General features: G+C 50.1%; 1 protein-coding gene across 9 annotated transcripts in view; it reads right to left on the bottom strand.

The window, feature by feature from the left end:
• LOC116853981 overlaps positions 1-18673 on the bottom strand; it is a 191757-nt gene that overhangs the window by 58552 nt on the left and 114532 nt on the right. For all 9 annotated transcript variants that reach the window (XR_004380058.1, XM_032835401.1, XM_032835402.1 and 6 more), the window contains 7 exons: positions 16252-16462; positions 10941-12070; positions 10137-10350; positions 9717-9962; positions 8666-9038; positions 7390-7684; positions 870-5726 (listed from right to left, as the gene is read on the bottom strand). Coding sequence is in view for 8 of the 9 variants with exons in the window: in XM_032835401.1 (XP_032691292.1) it covers positions 870-5726; positions 7390-7684; positions 8666-9038; positions 9717-9962; positions 10137-10350; positions 10941-12070; positions 16252-16462 (7326 nt within the window). In the remaining variant the exon portion in view is untranslated. The remainder of the gene's footprint in view (positions 1-869; positions 5727-7389; positions 7685-8665; positions 9039-9716; positions 9963-10136; positions 10351-10940; positions 12071-16251; positions 16463-18673) is intronic.

Raw genomic sequence — 18673 nt, 5'->3', positions numbered from 1 at the left:
ACACACACACACACACACACACACACACACACACACACACACACACACACACACACGTACACACGTACACACGCACTCGGCATGCACCAGGTCGTGTTCCAACTTGCATCGATCGTGCTCGCGTCGCTCGAGATTGCGTCTGGATTGTCCAAACCGCGATCCACCGATCCAACAGACTGGTCTAACGAAAAAAAAGTGATCATAGTGGATGGATGTAAGCTGGACGACGGCCTGGTCCATGATTACGAAAAAGTGGTGGCTGCATCGCCGCGCAGACCGCCACAAGCGCAGGTACATTTGATATCGAGAACATTGGGCTGAATTCTGAACAGCATGCTCTGACTGGTGCTTACCAACTGGTCGAAAAACCGCTGGAAAAATTTGGCAAATTTCGCAATGTCTTCTATCTGAAATATTTACAATCGAGGGGACATCCTCAATTTTGTCTGTTCGCGCAATGAAGGTAAATCCTGTGCTTTTACAGAATAGAGACCGATTTCAGAGACCTATCAACCGTAACTGGTGTACAAACGTCGAGAAAACTTATGTCCACGTCATCTGGTCTCTGTCTTAAACGCAGATATAATCTACATCGGTCTATAATCAACCAAGTGTTCAACAGTGGCAAGAGTTCGAGACAAGCGACTTTCCCCCCCTCGAATTTCTCATAAGCTTGTCTTTCTATGGCTGAAAGGATACTCGCGCAACTCTTACGCAACACAACAGTCTCTCTGTTTACTTAAGATTAAACAACTATCGCACAAAATCCGTGGTCACGTGGGTGGTTCGGGCGTCGGTAGCTTCGGCGATTTGGAACACGGCCCGGTGTCACTGTCTGTACACGCCAGCGTTGTTCAGGAGCCACTCACCTGCAGCCCGTTTACACGGCTCCTTCGGCTCCTGCACCTTCTTCTTGGTCGGCATCGTCCTCATCGGCAAGGCGTCGCGCACGGTATCGAGCGGCTTTACGATAACGTCTAGCCGCTCGACCGCCATACCACCCGTCGTTGTCATCGTTGACGTCATCGTCGTCGTTGCCGTCGTCATCGTCATCATCATCATCGTCGTCGCCGTCGACGGCGACGCGACGACAACGTGCCTTGAATCGAGCGCGTCTCCAGGATGTTCCGCGACCGGCAACCCTCGCCCCGAATCCGCCATCGAGGTGCGCTGCTGCTCCTGGAGTAAGCAGGCGCTCGACAACAAGTCCCATTGGCGGAGTTTCTCTCGGTCGAGCTCGAACGACGCCGCGGACATTCGGGCGTCCGATATCGAGCGAGCCGGGGGAAGGTTGCCGTCCTCTAAAAAATGATTCGTCGCGTCGCGTCGCATAGGTTTCCGGTAGGCTTCGTTCCGCTCGTCCCACACGTAACCGCCCGCGCCGACTCGCTCCATCGACAGGGTCTCGTAGGCGACGACGACGTCGTCGTTGCGGTCATCATCGTCCTCGTCATCGTCGCCGTCATGGAGCGACGTTGTTCGTTCCCGCGTGAGATGGTCGCGATCCTTGTTCGTTCGGCGCTTGACTCGCGGTCGCTCGCCGCATGATTCCACCGCACAATTGTCCCTGCGCGGGATGACGCTGTCGTTTACGTAGGTCGCGCCCCGAGTAATTCTGCTGCGTGATTTCGAGTCGCCGGGTCCGCCGCCGCCGCCGGCTCTCGGTGGACTGTCCAGATTGTCCAACGATCGAGCGTTTCGCAGACTCACTCTTCTCAGGCTCTCGCACCACAGAGTGTCCTGCTCCCAAGGATCTTCAACGTGAAAGTTGTTATCGCTGGCGATGGCATGATTGCCAGATAACGCGAGGCTTTGCGTTGGCGTCTCGACCCGACTGACCGAAGCGGCTGAAACCGCCGCCGCCGCCGCCGCCGCCGCCGCCGCAGCCGCTGCCATTGCTGCCGCCGACCGGTTGGCTCGGTTTCGTTGTTCAACTAAGTTCTGCAGACCAACGTCGTCGAGTAATCCCTCCAGAGACCTGGATCTACGATGAGAGGCTTGCGCGAGGTGCGCCATCGACTCGGCGGTATTATCGATACCACCCGGATCAGCGGACTTGTCCCTGAGACCATGGGGATACAAGTTCCTCGCGTTTACTTCCGGCAAGGACACATCCGGCAGAGGATCGGTGGACTTGACGCGACGTAGCGTGTCCGCCTCGTAGAAGTTCCTCTTGTCCACGAGAGCGGCTTTGTTATCGCTCAGTAACTGGCAGGTGGTGCGTCTCAGCTCGGCAGCGATGCGTCTCGCCTCGTCGATGTCGTCGACTTGAATCTGCCGCGGCATTTGCCGCGCGATCGGATTCACTATACGGCCGATATCGTTTCTCTTGTTCAGACCGCTCGCGTCATCTCTCTGATTATTCAACTGGGGTAATCTCGAGGTATGACCGATTGTCGGTTTGGTCAGCTCGGTGTCTACATTATTGACACTGGCCTGGAGATCGGAATAGTAATAAGGTGCACCGGATTGATCGCCGCTCGCCGATACACGTTGCTCGCCGGCGTTCGGTAAATATGACTGCAAAACGGGCTTAATAACAGCACTCTGCGCTGCCGGCAACGGACTCGGATAGTGGCTCGAGTCCTGACTGGACGTGGAGCGATGGTTCGGCGGCATCAGCGTGTGTCGCACGCACTCGTGGCTGGCGGACCGTGAGTGATTTGGAAAGCGCTGCTGCTGCTGCTGCTGCTCGGCATACACGCTCGTAGTGTTACTCTGCTGCAGCTGCATAGTTGCGAGCGCGACACCACCGGTGGCGTGATTCACCGACGACATGGAGCTGACGGGCGAGTGCATGGAGGACAGTGCGCTGGCAGGTCTCTGGCAAGCCATGGAGGTTGAGATAGACGCTGCACCAGACGCGAGCGAGTAACTAGAGTCCCTGCTATGAGAGATTGGCAGTGCACCGCCGCTCTGCGACGCGCTCTGCATTCGGTGGACGTTGTCTCGCGGTGGCTCGCTATCAGATCGAACCGCCGGTGAGCCACGAAGTGGCGAGAAGCTCATGACGTTCTCGTAATGCGCGTCGCCGGTGAAAGATTGCGAGTGCTGATGGGACGGCGGCAGATCGGACACTCTCATGGACGGTAAGCTGCTCGCGGAGCCAGTCTTATTCTTGCAAGAATAATCGAAAGGTCGGTCGAGATTGCTCGACACTAGCTTCATCTTCCTCGACAGATCCTGGCACGTCGTCTTTTGCAGCTTGTCCACCACCAGCATGTTCTCGTTGAATCCGTAAATGCTGTTGTAACTGAGATCCTTCGCGTAGAGATCCACATTGAAGGCGTCTCGAGCCTGCAGTTCCTCCAGGTACTGATCGAGGTCGATGCTCGCGCCGTCGAAGCGACTGCTTAACGACTCATACTCGTCGAGACTGTCGAGAGCCCCGCAGACATCGTCGCTGACGGGTCTTCTCTTCAACTGTCTGTGCCGTGCCTCTTCATCGTGCCTCAACTCGACCGTGTCGCTACCCGACGCACTTTCCAACGACATCCTGCTGTCTCTGAAGGTGGAACTGATGGTCGCGTCGGAGAACCGCGAGGGCGGTCTGTGCGCTTCCACCTGGCCCACCGGGACTTTGTTCCAGGACTTCGGTGAGTCCCGATTCAGCGCGACACTATCCTTTGTCGTGGCCACTTGCGGCGAGACCTTCTTGATCTCCAGCGACTCTTGCATCTCTAAGGAGTCCAGATCGTCCAAGGGCGGCGGAGAGGTCGGTATTGGCGGCGGAGACACCAGCTCGCTGTCCGACGAGTCGTGCAGTTCCGCAATCATGTTGCGGCTGGCGCCTAGGTAGTACGAGGCGGGTCGGAAGGTGTCGGACAGACTGAATCGCGGATGCCGCGGCGCGTCGATCGAATCCAAGTCCTTCGACGATTCGTCGTCCGCGTCGGAACTGTCGGACTTTAGCGCCGTCAAAATATCGGGCAGATCGGCCCGGGGATGCGGCGCGCCGTCGTTGGCGCTACTCTTCCTCGTCGATTTGCCGCCGTTCTCGTCGTCCTCTTTCTCAGACAACTGACTCACCTCCATGTACACCGGCTCCATTTTACTGTCCGACACGCACACGAACTCGTAGTGGGACGTGTCCAGCGTAGAATAATCGCCGGAATCGTGCTTCCCGCAGTCTTCGTTTGGCGCTAACAGCGAGCGATTCATTCCGTTTTGCGCCATCTCCACGTACGAGCTCTCCTCGTGCTCCAGATTGACAAACAGACTCTCCCTTATCTTCGGATTCGGTCGGTCGTCGCTGTTCGGATCCAGTATAGCTTTTCTGGGCGACATGGGAAGATAGTCATCCTCGGTATTGATGTCGTCTTGCTTCGAGATCGAGCTGGTGGGGTCACTGTCGCCGGAGAATTGATCGCCGTGCGTCAGCAAGGACTCAGTGACGCTCGTTCTGTTGCAATTCGCAGAACTTGAGACGATGTCTAGGTCAGTGCCGGACAGTACACATTGCTCGGTCAGACTGTCCTTCGAACCGATCAACTGACTTTGTTTCGGAGCTCCATCGGGGCTTTTTGGACTAGCGGCACCTGTATAGAGGGTATCCGCGGTGAAACATTGCGGGACTTCGTCCCTTTCGTTCCCCTTGTCCTCGGCGAACTCCTCGTTGTCTCTGATGTGTCGGTGATCCATGCTGCTATCATAGCGTAGCGCTTCGCTTTCGCAGTGATCCGCGCGATGCCTCGGCTCTTGCCGCTTCTCGCACTTGGGCCAGTTGGCCTGCTGCGACTTCCGCTCAAAGTCTGCCAAGAGATCTTTCACCGACTTGTTACTGTCGGTTGAGGCTTGCTTGGTGTGTCCTTCCTCGACATTCTTGTATTTGTTCTCAGCCCCCCCGTTCGAATCGCCCAGCGCAAAGCTGCGTATGACGGCCGAAGTCTTGTTCGCGCATTCCAGCTTGGAGACATGAGCCTCAGTCGCTTGCAACGGCGACATCTTCAACGGTTCCTGCATAGACAACACTTCTCTCACTGGACTGGCACCGTCTATGCTCATTTCGAACGAGCGGATTCTGCACTGCACCAGATTCAAAGTCTCCTGCCTCTCGCTTTTCTCGTCCGGCTTCGACGGCGTTGCTGCTTCCTTCGGCTTGATATATTGATACGAGAACTCCTTGATAACTTTACTCTCGTCGATGCCCGGATCCCACTCGTCGTTATCGTCCTTGGCGTCCCACTGCACGTTTTTCTGAACATGCCAGGACTCGTTCGCGCGATAACCGTCCGACCTACCGCTGCTCTCCGTTTTGTTGACGTCAAATTGCTGATCGAAGCCGTAGACGGTCGATGTTTTGAGTATCCCTAGCGGTTTTCTCGGAGTGTTCTTGTGTCTGATCGCGGACTCCTCGAAGGCGGTCTCCGCCGGCTCGGACCGTTGCGATCTAGACTGCTTGTCCGCCGGCAGTGCGGACGCGTACGCGTAGTCGTTTCTCATCGGCGGCGGCGGCGGCGGGAAGCTGACCTCGTCGTAACCCGCGTCTGGCGGTATGCCGCCCAGAGAGGACAGCGCGGCAGGCGCGCCTCCTCCTGGGTTCGCTTTGCAGCGAGCGTTAAGCTGCGCCTGCGACTGGCCTTGCGGCTGATTAACGCTCGTGCGGCCGGATAACGTGACGTCCTGGACGGCCGACGTTGCCGATGGCCGATCGTCGGCGGCGTGTCGGGGGCTCCTTCCTGCATGCGAAGGTCTGCGCGTACGCTTCCTCCGGACATCTCCCAGCTCTGATTCGTTCGTTACAAAACACAAAGACACGAGTATGTCCGTTACTTACGAGTACGTGTGCGTTGAGTAAATAAATGAAAGAAGAGGATAAAGAGAGTGTGAAAAGAAACAGACCACTTCTTGTGTTCTTCCCAATTCAACCGCGTTCAACCCCATGTACATCCATAGTATTTTCTATCCGCATAACCCCCACAAGCCAACTCGCCAAGCGCGATCACGAAGATCGGAGATCATTGCACCCCGGTCGACAGAGAGCCGCGGTATAACGCTCGTCTGTGTCAACATTCAGAGAAATCTGAGTCTGCGGCAAGTCATTTGTGTAAAGAGCCTCGATCTTATACATCTCGACGACTTGTCAGATTCGAAGAGTCAAAAGAGAGAGTCAAAGTCGAATGAACACGCCGAAATAAAAACACGTCGAACGAGAATAAAGAGTTGGCACGTCGTCGCACGATCCAGTCGTGCCGATCGATCGTCGTGCAATGATCCCGATAATCGATCGAGTGATGTCGTATATAGTTAATAGTCGTATGTAGCGGACATACGAGCTGGAAGGTAGAGAAACCGGCGATCGTAATTGCGCAGCTACGGGCAGCTAGTGTTAGTGAGATTGTTTGACATGCCATGCTGACCCACATCTCCTACGGGTGGGATCCGGACCGCGATCCGGTGTTAAGTGTAGGCGCTGCGGATGCTCGGTTTTAAGATTGTTAATCGGTTTCCCATTCACCAGTCAGCCCAGACCCAACAGCAGCAGCAGATAGAAGGAGCCCCCCGCTCGGAGAAACGCTCGCAGATATCCATGATTTTGAATTTCCTCTCCTCGTCGTTTGGTCGTTACACACGCCACCTCGTCGAGCTCGTCCCGGCGAGGGGAGTTCTCTCCACGACGATTGTTATTAGTAAATGGTTCACGAACAAAACGATCGACAAAGGACAAAGCAACTTCCGACTTGCAACATTCGCAAATCGCGCGAGCAGTTCAGCCGCCTCGCATTAATTGCACATTAGACGCGCGATGCACACTCGACGGTATATCTTTGTTAGACTACGATGTATATCTTCTTACGACTCGAGGTTAATCGAGATGCAATTGCGGCGTGCTGGTATAATTTGTGGTATCCAAAGAAATCGATCGGCATGATCGCACTCGAATGAGGAGAATGTCGCGGCTGCGCGATATACACGATATAACAAACACCATTCACAAGGCACAAGGCTCTCGACGTGCGTGAGAAAAATGCTTGCGTCTCCGCGAGCGATTATGCACATTGGACACGCATCACCGTGTGTGTTAGCGATTAAAACGCGATCGTGTTAGAATCGGGATCACCTCTAGCTCAGCACAACTATCTACTGGTAAAAACCGAACAAGTCGCAGACACGGCGTTCGCGAGGGACTCGCGGTACAATCAGACGAGCTCGGCGAGCTCTTGACAATCGCGTATGATTCGCGGAGAATTATCCTCCGCGATAAAATGTCTTCTCGTGAATTTTTTTCAAATGCTTAAATTCGTGCGTCCCGATGCGTTCAAGTTCTCGCTCTCAGGTAAAAATCGCACGCGACTTTCACAATATTTTCTACCGGGTCCCTCGTTACGCGCAGCACAGGCCACGACGAAACCACAATTTAAATGATCAGTTCAGGCGAGCTGTCCCTACCTTCGTCATCGCTGGAATAGCTGTTGTAGCGTGGCACGTTGGCGGCGCTCCGCCGACCGTCCGAGCTCTTGCTCCTGACGTGCGAGCGATGCCCGTCCTCCCTCCTCCGAGAGTGACGACCCTCCGCCACGGCGGCTTCGTGCGCTGCCAAATCCAGCAGCGCCTGTTGCTTGTAGTAACTCGAAAGATCATTCTGCGCCCTGCCCCGGTTAGCCGAGCCGGACGGTTTTCGCGTTAACGGAGACTGCAGCATGCGCTGCTTCCACTCCAGCAGCCGCTTCATCGACTCTTCGCGCTGAAAGGCGAACAGTAACGCGGATTTTCATTGACGGACCTCGCGGAAAGAATTGCCGCCGTTCTCCTACACGCTTAGGCAATATCGAGCGCGCGCGCGCGCGCGCGTGAGAGAATCTGATACGACGTGAGCAACGCGATAGTCAGGCGATCGATCGTATGAGTGACGGAGAAAGCAACGACACTGGACAGCCACGGTGACGTAGGATGCGACTACGCAACAGAGCCGACGTCGTGATTCATACTGGACGAGCGATGTTACCGAAGCGATTGTCTTAGGCAAGATAATACCGACGACGTTAACGATCACGGCGTTTCGAACAGGTTGTCTCATGACTCATCCTGGATCTACCGAGGTATAAAACCGGAGCGTTTAAATTTGAAGCAGCCGTCGAAACTACTCCATGTGTCTATCGCATCGCGGAACTTATTCCAATATCGTTCCAAAAGTGGGATAACACTGGAGTAGGTTGCACAAAATTGACCGTGCATTTCGTTTATGTATTTATTGCGAGAAACGGTGAAGATGGAATGGCAAAGTATCGGTTTTAAAACACAGCTACTTGCTCACGAATTTTATCGAAGCCGAGAAAAACAGTTGCATCGAGACAAACAGAGGAAAATCGGACTCAAAAGCAGCCGGATAAATTTTTTAGCGTTTTGAAAATTTATATTTCAATATTCCCTATCGTGAGCGAATGAACTTGACGTGTTATTAGTTGGATTTACTCATTCTCTCTCTCTCTCTCTCTCTCTCTCTCTCTCTCTCTCTCTCTCTCTGTCTCTGCAGCTGTGATTTTGCGTGATAAAAGCAATTCAAGCGCGACAATTAGTCGTGTGAGAAATTCTAACGTGAAAAAAAATGAAAAAGTTAACTTGCCCGATCACGATTTCCTCAGCACGAACGCGAATTAGCATGCGGCCGCGACGGATATCCGACGATTTCACTTGTTCAACGAAAGGGGTATCAATTCTCTCTCACCTGCTGAATCTTGCGCTCGCCATCCCGCGAGTCCTGCTCGGAGGACCTCTCCGCGTAGTCGTCGTCGTCCGGATCGAGGACGGCGGGATGCCGCGTCCTCGGTAGACGCGCCGATGCCGATCTACAGAACTGCTGCTGCTCGCCCCATCGCCTGCCGCCGCCGCCGCCACCTGCGTAACCGGCGTGACACGTCTGAGAGATGTGAGTGCCATGGCCACCGTGGCCCCCTGTTCTTCCCCACCCGTCGTACTCGCGCGGCAACACTCTTCGCGGCACTGTGTTGTCCTCGCCGTGCGTCAGTGTCTCGCGGCCGTTCGCCTCGCAGCTCTTCTCGCGCAGAGACCTCCGCAGCTTCGGATCGGCGCCGATCATCCTAGTGGAAATGAACGCTCAGGCATGTCGCTCCGAGAGAGCGCAACGTGCTTACTCCGTACCGAACTTTCTGCGCGGATCTCTCTCTCTCTCGCCAAATCGGAAAGAATCTCGATTCTGTCGCCGAATGTAAGAGAGATCGCAAAATTGGAAAGTCAGTCCTCCAATCTCCCGATACAGGGGAAAACATTCCAACACTTTGCTTGTTTTCGACACTCTCTCGCGCGAATTCGATTTGAATATTATTTAAATATTTAAATTTGTAAAATAAATAATATAAATATATAATAAAACATAAAATAATATAACATAAACACAAAGTAAACAAATAATAGTTGATAAGTATTTAATTATATATTATATGTGAGTAATTGATAAATCTCCCTTATATACTTTAATATTTGATAAAAACTGAGCGAGAGTGTGGAAAACTGACGAGTGCCGGCTGCTCGACCGGCTTTCCTTGCTTATCTTGCGCGAACTTAACGCCACGAAACCATTGTGTATCTCCAAAAACACGTAAAAATTACGACGGGGATAGCTGACGTTAACTGTGGGAACGTGACGCAACGATCCCACTTTAGACAGCATCTCGAAATTACACAGCGATGGAATTTCAAAGAGGACTCGAGTTCCCGGTTTCCCTAATCGTTTATTCCAACAATGTACTGTGACTCACTCGGAATGTCTCTGCGTCAGCGACTGAGTAAGCATCGTGTGTTGCTGATGAACGTGATCCCGTTGCGAGCGCCTCGATGCAGGACAGGACGAGTCCGGCAATGTGGACACTCTACTTTCGTCGGGTTTGTCGCGTATACCTGGCAGTTTTGGCTGCATCGTGACGCGCGACAGGGACTGATTTCTCTGCTGCTGGTAATGCTGTGGGGTCAGATAGACCGCGGACTGCCGCATCTGCGCCGCGTACCTGAGCGCAAACGTAAGCGGAGAATGCAGAGCGCGAAGAAGGCTTGTTGATGTTTCGAGAGACCGTTTATCCTCACTTTGTTCGTTTCTCTCTATTAACCTTCTATTATCTCGAGATTCGCGCGCGAAGAAAACGAGGAGAAGATCGACGCGTTAACACGCACGAGTCTTTTACCTTTCCTCGGAGTAGAAGTAACCGTCGTTGGTCGTGTCCGAAGGATTCACTATGTCTAAGCTAGATTTAGGCCTCTGGGGACGTCTCTGCTGATTCGGGGGCTTCTCGCATTGTGCGGGTTGTTGCTGGGGTCTCCTCGCCGCCTCGTACTCGAGAAAGTCCGCGCTATGCGGCCGCGGCGGCGGTTGAGCTCTGGATTGTCTCACCATCGACACTGAAGAAAGTAAATCGAACTCTTTGTATCGTCGCGTCTCGGCTCTCGGATTACAACGTTATCCAATGTTCTTTGTGACACGAGGAAAGAGGAAAGCTTAGGAATCTTAGGGAGGGGAGAAAGAACATCGGCAAAGAGAGGATCGAGTGATCGCACGAACGATATAGCTCGTTATAACTTTTACCATCGCGGTAATTATTAAGATATAATGCTGAAAGCCGTCAACAACAAGGGCGCGAAAAAGAGAGCGAGAGAATCGTCGAGGTGCTCGTCGTTATTTCTCGGCGACGACGCGGAAACATGCCTGCGCGGAAGCCGAACCCGACAATACATTACGAGATTGCCAGCGTACAATTCCCTGGGCGCGTATCCTCAACGGTCCGAGACGAGAAATCCCGCTCGGAGGTAGTCCGGCAAGGAGGACATTGCGCTGCCGAACGAGCGTGGTTGCGTAAAATATCTCCGCGCTCACCCCGCAGGGGACGTAGTACAAGGACACGGTAGTTCGCCGCGCTAATTGCGAGAGCTTTCGCGAAAATCGGCGCGGAGAAAACAGAGGATAAGGAGAAGAAATAAGAGGAAAAACTTACCGTTCGGTGGCGCGACGGGCGAGTGCAGTTGCTGCTGCTGCTGCTGCTGCTGCTGCTGCTGTTGCTGCGCGTACAGGGGGATGGGGATGGGCGCCGGCGAGGCGCCCTTCGAGTAACCCACCGGTCCCGCGGGCCTTTGATAGAGCTGCGGGGTGCCGTATACCTCTTCGTAGTCGCCGTTGCCTCTGCCGCTTCTGGGTTTCGCGCTGCGACCGTACGTGTCCGGGGTCCTCCTCTCGGTCTGTTGCGCCTGACCGTAACCGTAATTCAGGCCGGACTTGTCCGTGCGCAGACTCTGCTGCGACGGCTGATTGATCCGCGCGCCGTAGATCGCATTGCGACCGCTCTCGTAGTCGGACATCGGGCTCTTGCTGGTCACCGTGACGTCCGGCGAGACAGGACTCTTCCGGTAATCCGGATCCGGCGACGGTGTCGAGTACTCGTTGGAACCGTCGGTCAGTCGCCTGGGCTTCGGCGGCGCGTTCGCGTAGATGGGCTGGCCGAACTTGCGAGACATGGGCTGTACCGTCTGCACGCCGGCCGTGCCAACGACGTGCTGCGATTGCTGTTGCTGCAATTGTTGCTGCGGCTGCGGCGCTTGTTGGACCACGTGCTTGTGCGGATGCGACGTTTGCGGATGAGTGCTCGGTAGCGCGTTCTGATGCGGCAGGTGTTGGTGCAGCAGCGCCTGATGCTGGTGCGAGTGACCCGGCTGGAGTTGCTGCGACGGCAGCAAGTGGCCGTACTGCTGCTGGTGATGCTGCTGTTGCTGTTGCTGCGCTGACGGCTGCGAGGTGCCAGGCTGACCGTACTGCTGCGGCGACTGCTGTATCCAACCGTTCATCGTCGGATGCGACGACTCGCTCGTGTGATTGTGGCTGGCGGAATTGCCGTTGCTGTTGCTGCCGCTCAAGTTCGGGAAGGAGGCAGTGTTCGCGCTGTTCGGGCTGGAATTGTTGTTGGACGCGTGGCTGGGGTCGTCGCGCGATTGGAAGCCGTGGAAACCCGAGTCACTGTCGTCGGCGCTTTGATTCAGGATGGATGAAATCGACGAAACGCTGGGCCTGGCGCTCCGCTCGCCGTCCTGTTGCCCGGCTATTTCTATGACCACCGCGGCTTCGCCTGCGCCACTATAGGAGATGCGTCACGATCAAAACGACAGTCGCGATACACGCACATATATAGGCTATCCGATTGATAGCACCGAAAAGGGAGTGATTCTTTGTGAGAAGATAACTAAAAAAAGTGGAATAACATGATTTTCATACTTTGTTTTGGAGTAACTAATTCCTAGATTATAACTAGCGCATACGAAAGGGTAGTGAATCACTGCAGAATGTCCATCTATTCCTCGGTTACAAAATCCTGTGGTAATTTTCATTCTAAATTCCCCTCTTCAAAGTTATCTCCTTTTTTCTTGCTTTAAAAACCAAGTTTCAAAGTCGCATCAAAAATGTTATTCTCAGCTAATTACTTCACGTGGAGTCACTTTTTTTCGGGTGGCGTGTGACCGGTCCAGTGGCATCTGGTGTACACGCGTCATTCTCTCGAATTGCGACGATTTAAAAACCGACGATTTTTCACACGTTGAGCGAATCGTTGTCGTGTCAACTGTAGCAGCAGTGGTACATTCTCGCGCGATCGCCGATAAAAAATAAATCAGCAGTAATAAAATTTAACCTGCCACCACCGCTGGGGATGTTGTAATGTATGCGCCGATCCGATTCGAAGATTGGATATCCGTTCCATACATACCATTAGTAAAATTAGCCGTTGCTCGACACGTTGAATATGTATGAGCGGCTCATTTTTAATATCCCCCCTCCGCGCACTTTGGTCTCGCGCGTTTACTGTTGAATTTGAATTTATCGCCGTTCGCGTCGGGACTCGATCGCCTCGAAAATCCCCCTCCTTACCGCGGAATTAATTCTCGCCGTTGTTCCGCCAAAGCGCGCTACTGAAAAACCACGCTTCGACCGCGTTTTCTTTCTTCTTCCTTTTTCCGTTTTTCTTTTTCTCCTTTTCTGTTTTCCGCGCAAATCGAGCTTCGGCTAGGAAATAGACGACGGGCGCGCTCGCAAAACGAGCGAGCCATTGTCCGTTGCCGCGCTAGTCAGTGTGTCGCTGACAACGCGCTAATGGATAACGGGCGACGAGCACGACGGGTTACTCCGCGCGAGCATTTCGCAGGAGTAACTCTCGGGGGAAGAACTATCTAACGAGACGAGCAGGTGGATAGCTATAGCGCGAAAACGACCGCGCCGTTTCGCGCGGTACTTTCGCAATAAACTTTCGACCTCCAATCGCTGGTCCAATTGCCTCCGTGATGCATCAAAGAGGACATTCGTCGGCGCCACGTCGAACTAATTCCAGCCTCTCTGGCCGCGTTTCGACCAACGTCTCGGAGTGATGTCGCATTAAGCGACATTGACTCTCTTCCGCGGGAAGGAGGGAATGTCTCGTCATTTCTGCAAGGATGTCCCAGTCGAAATTTAGCCCTACTTTGGGTCTGAACTTTCTAGCGTTCGTTAGACAGCGTCTCTAAAGCGAAAAGCGCACGAAATGTCACCGGTAGGTTCTAAAGAGAAACCTATTATTAAAGATAAAGCTGAGGAGTTAAATAGAATCAAAAGAGATTGATGTTTCAGAGTATCAAAACAAATATTAAATGGATTATTGAAGTCAAAAGTAGAATCAAAGTTTCGGGTGAAGTCGAGCTCTTGGCTTTCTTATCTCAGCTGGATCACGGCACGTCTCGCGATACAAATCGCAGGACGACGGGGGGCTGGTGCGAAATTTTCATAATATTCAAACGCGCCGGAGTTCATGAATTTTGCTCGGCCGGGAACATACGTGAGGAATACGCGAGGTAAGATCGCGCGAGCCTGAAATTTCGCGAGGGACGAACAAGAGCGCAGTCGTGTTGCGCGAGGTAAAACGAAACTGCAGACGAGCAGGGGAAAATAGCTGGGAGAGCGTGACAATCGGAGACCGTCGAGCTGACCGAAGGAACATGAGGTTAAAATGTTCGAGAGTCGAGTGGCAGTAACCCGAGAGCGATTATCGCGCAAAATGGAAAAACAATAACGGCGCCACGTGTCGATCCCCTGTGTTTAGCTGCGCGTCCTCTCTTGTTCATTTATTCAATTCGCGTAATTGCTAAAGCAAACGCCGTAGCAAACGCCGAGCGAAAGGAAGCTTCTCGTTTTGCCGGAACAAACCTGTGATTGTTAACAGCTGGAAAATTGCGCGCTTTCCGTGTCGATTCGCCGCTCAAATTGATCTATTTTATCTTTAATTAATAACGAACCGAAATGTGTGTGTTCCCTCTCGATGAATTCTACTGTCACCTCCGCCCTTTTAGGTTACACGGAGAAAACATTAGGGATATCACTTAGCTAAATGTGATTACTGCGACAAAATATTCATGTAATTTTTCGCTCAAACGTGATGAAAAAGTGGAGATAAGGAACCTGTTGAAAAGCCCGCAGGGAAGTTACCCGAGGGCTGCTAGAGAAGTCACACCGACGGAGCCGTTGGTTCTTTGTATATACCCTCTGGATCTGACCGTCATCGAGGCGGCTTGTATTACAGCATACAGACTAAAGTGTCGAGAAGACTGGAGGGGCAGGCTGGGATATATAAGGTTTAAATGGTTGTATACTTATCCTTTCACCTTAGACAGAATCCTAAAGAAGTACCAGATACGCAAAGGATTTTAAAGCACTTGTATGAATAAGACAGGATTGGCTGAAGCTAGACTAAATAACCAATTCCAACATAAACTACTGGTTTACAGATGGCTCGGTTGAAATAATCATTTCAAAGCAGGAATATACGGACCTGGTAAAGACTACAGAGAGAGAGAGTATCTTGGCCACAGTACTCCAAGCAGGAGTACTGGCTATTCTAAGATGTGCAGAACTTCTTATCTCCAGAGGGACAGATAATAGGAAGATCTTTATCTGCACTGACAGCAGAGTCATATCAGCGCTAGTCAAGACCATTACTGAATCAACATTGGTTTGGGATTTTATGACTGCGCTTGAAAGGCTGAGCAATTGCACCAAGGTTATCCTGATATTGGTAACAAAATAATAACTACGTATACTGTACAATTAAATACATCATATGCATTCTCTCTATAATATAAACATATAAACTATATGTATTAATGTAATAGGATATATTAATTGAACATTATGCATCAAAAACTGCGGCTGTGAGCGCTATACAGGGTGTTCGGAAAGTACCGGGACGCCCGAATATCAGGAAAAATATAAGTTTTACAAAAAAATGTTTCAGACAAAAGTTGTGGCGTTTAAAAAGATGTATTTACTGATCACATCAGTTTGACCTTGGGTTGCGTAGCGAAGGTCAGGTCAAGGTCACATTAATTTTTTTAAATGGAACACCCCATTTTTCATTGCATATTCTTATAGCACATCTCGAGAGCTTTCCAAAACGCTATAATAAAATATTTTTTCGTTAAGAACTTTTCGAGTAATAACACTTGAAATTTCCAGCACTTTGACATAGAATACAAAATATCTCGTAAAATATTCTTCTTTCGGTTATCTTGTCTTAATGCTTTTTTGCACAGAATAATGAGACAAATTAATTGGCTTAAAAAAAGCACAAAAAGATTTTTATATATTTATGTAAAAAATTTTTTTTTTTTTTTTTTTAAGCTAATTAATTTGTCTCATTATTCTGCGCAAAAAAGCATTAAGACAAGATAACCGAAAGATGAATATTTTACGAGATATTTTGTATTCTATGTCAAAGTGCTGGAAATTTCAAGTGTTATTACTCGAAAAGTTCTTAACGAAAAAATATTTTATTATAGTGTTTTGAAAAGCTCTCGAGATGTGCTATAAGAATATGCAATGAAAAATGGGGTGTTCCATTTAAAAAAATTAATGTGACCTTAACCTGACCTTCGCTACGCAACCCAAGGTCAAACTGATGTGATCAGTAAATACATCTTTTTAAACGCCACAACTTTTGTCTGAAACATTTTTTTGTAAAGCTTATATTTTTCCTGATATTCGGGCGTCCCGGTACTTTCCGAACACCCTGTATAGATGAGCATGTAACAACAGCAAATTTTAACGCGACATCCATTTAACTTGAATTCGCACGAATTTTTCTTTCTAACCATAGAGAACGTGGCAATCATAACAATTTTCTCCGTGTACACTTTCTGGGCTTGGTGCGCGTAATGTCGCGTGATTACCGCGTATCGCACAAGTATCGCAAATTAATTTTAGGACACAAATAATTTCAGGACGTTAGGTTCAGTACTCACGGGCTAGGATCCTGCAGAAGAGTCGCCAGAGTCAACGCGTTCACCCACTGATTCATGCTCTCGCGACTGTCAGCCGCGAAGTGATAAGTCCTCATGTTCGCGTGTTCGGCCTTGAAGGCGAACTTCTTGTTGACTTTGTCCTCGGGCTTGCACACGGTAACTCTGTACGAAGGTAGTAATATCGAACCTAGCAGTTTCTCCTCTTCCGGACCTGCAAATGAGCAAATTGTCACGTCACACGAGACGGGAATGAACGCGTCCTTCGATTTTCGCGCGCAAGAGAGATAGCATTAATTTTACAGCAAAATTTTCGCACAATTCGCCGCGCGGATCCTTCGTTCCCGGTTCCTACATCTCGACGCGCTTCGCAAAACAGCGCGTCGCAAATACGCGACCATAAATACGCGCATTTTCGTCCGACCGACGGTCGGGAATGAATAAAAATTGCGATAACGCGCCGCTAATAATAGACGGGACGCTGAAATATTCACTCAAACAACAAACTTAAATACATTATTCATTGCCGTGATTGCGATGCGCTCCTTTCTGATACCGAAAATGTTTTTACTCCGCTGATGCGATCCGATGCATGAGTCTGCGCACCTGCGTGCGTTTTAAACGTCCCCGCGGGAGCAGAACAAAATTCGCGAATTCGTACCGTGCGATTGCGATAACATTAATTTCAAAGGGTCGCTCTCGCACGAGAGAGATGGCGGACAAAATGCGGCTCGGTCACACAAGCGCGATCCATCCATGTGTGTATAATCACGAAAGGTCGGCGATCGAATCGAATTCACTCCTTTTCTCTCTCTCTCTCTCACTCACTCTCGCGTTGCGTTTCGGAGAAGACGGAATTTCCGTCCAAATGAATTCCAAGCTACGAACGATCCGAAGAATGCTGGAGCAACGTATCGACGTGAGAAACGACGCTCCACCGGAATGGAATCTCGATTAACTAAGCCCGCAAAGTTGTTTGTTACTATCATTATTATTATTGTAGTGTCCACCGCCGGATCGATATCGAAACTATTGACAATAGAGTGACTATAGTTACGTGTGGACAGTGATTGTTCCTTGTGTCCTCAGGATACTTTCTATAGTTTTGACCAGGATTTTGATTGCTATATTTCCTCATATTTAAGCTTAGACTTTTGGAGAGCTTCGCTGAGAATGGTTATGTCCGAATAAATATCGCCATTTAGCCATACTCCTTTCTTGGAATCTAATCGATTTCGCAAAATAATTATGGATTCTGGGTTAGAAGAGTGATATGCCAAACAATCTAAATGAGAAACCTAAAAACTCTCCAACACTTTATCCACATTAAAATTGAGTATTGAAACGTAGATTGTTTTTATAATAAATAACTTCATTATTCAATGAAAAATTGAAAGTGTTTTAAAATTTTGTTAGTTATTTTTTACTGTATTGAATACGATATAAATGGGATACGATGAGGTATAGAAATAGGAATCCCGATTGGTATCGTAGTGAAGTAAACAACTCTCGGACACATTTAGGCATTTGAATTGGAATCTATGCTGAGCTTGGAAAAATCGTGTGCAATTTCTGGGCGGATAAAAATTCTGGATTGCGGCTTTTCTAGTTTGCGAATGAATGAAATGAGGAGACGCGGATTAAGAAATTAACAGAACGTTTCATCGTCGGTTCGCACGATCACTCGCAACGTGGTCGTTCAGCACGCGGGCGCGGCTCTTTGATAACTGTTTGATGACTCGTTGTGTCCTCGGAATACATATTCATTTGCTACTCGTCGTGAATACGCAAACGTCTCGGTCGATGTTAGTCGGTATCGATATCGGTGCGCGGTCGCAACACTTTATTTCACTGGCTAGCAGCAACGTACGAAATGTCGCTTGCCAAAAATTTCATCCATCGCACAGGTGAGCTCGTCTGCGAGTGAGGAATTATCTTTCGCGTAACCGACTATACGATTTCAAATAGATTTGAATTGAAGCGAATTCGCAAAAATGAGAAAAATTCAATTTTATAGAGAAAATATACATTCTAGTAGAAGTAGTTGCTGAAGGTCTGCGTTATTTTATCCGAAAGATTGTTAATAATGTAATATCCGAAAACAAGATTGCAGGGCGTGCGACATTTATGATATTTTGTGCGTGGTTTATTTCGAATATATTTTACTTTAAACTATTTTACTATTTTAAACACCACGATAATAATGTAAGGAAAACAGTAAATATATTCTCAAGTAAAAGTAAGGAAAACAGTAAATATATTCTCAGCGGATGTTTCTCAACGTGCAAATCGATTGCCAATCTCCAGCACATTAAAGGAAGCTAAGTTGTGAGCTTCATTCAGAAACTGAGTCGACGCCGGAAGAAGAGTTCGGTTTCATCGAGCGTCAGTGCTTTTTGCGGACGCGAGAATACTCGAAGAGGCT

The sequence above is a fragment of the Odontomachus brunneus genome, unplaced genomic scaffold (assembly GCF_010583005.1).
Source record: "Odontomachus brunneus isolate Ranch 3 - 2012 unplaced genomic scaffold, Obru_v1 Obru_scaffold_007, whole genome shotgun sequence".
NCBI lineage: Eukaryota > Metazoa > Arthropoda > Insecta > Hymenoptera > Formicidae > Odontomachus > Odontomachus brunneus.
This window is presented reverse-complemented; position numbering and strand designations above follow the sequence as displayed.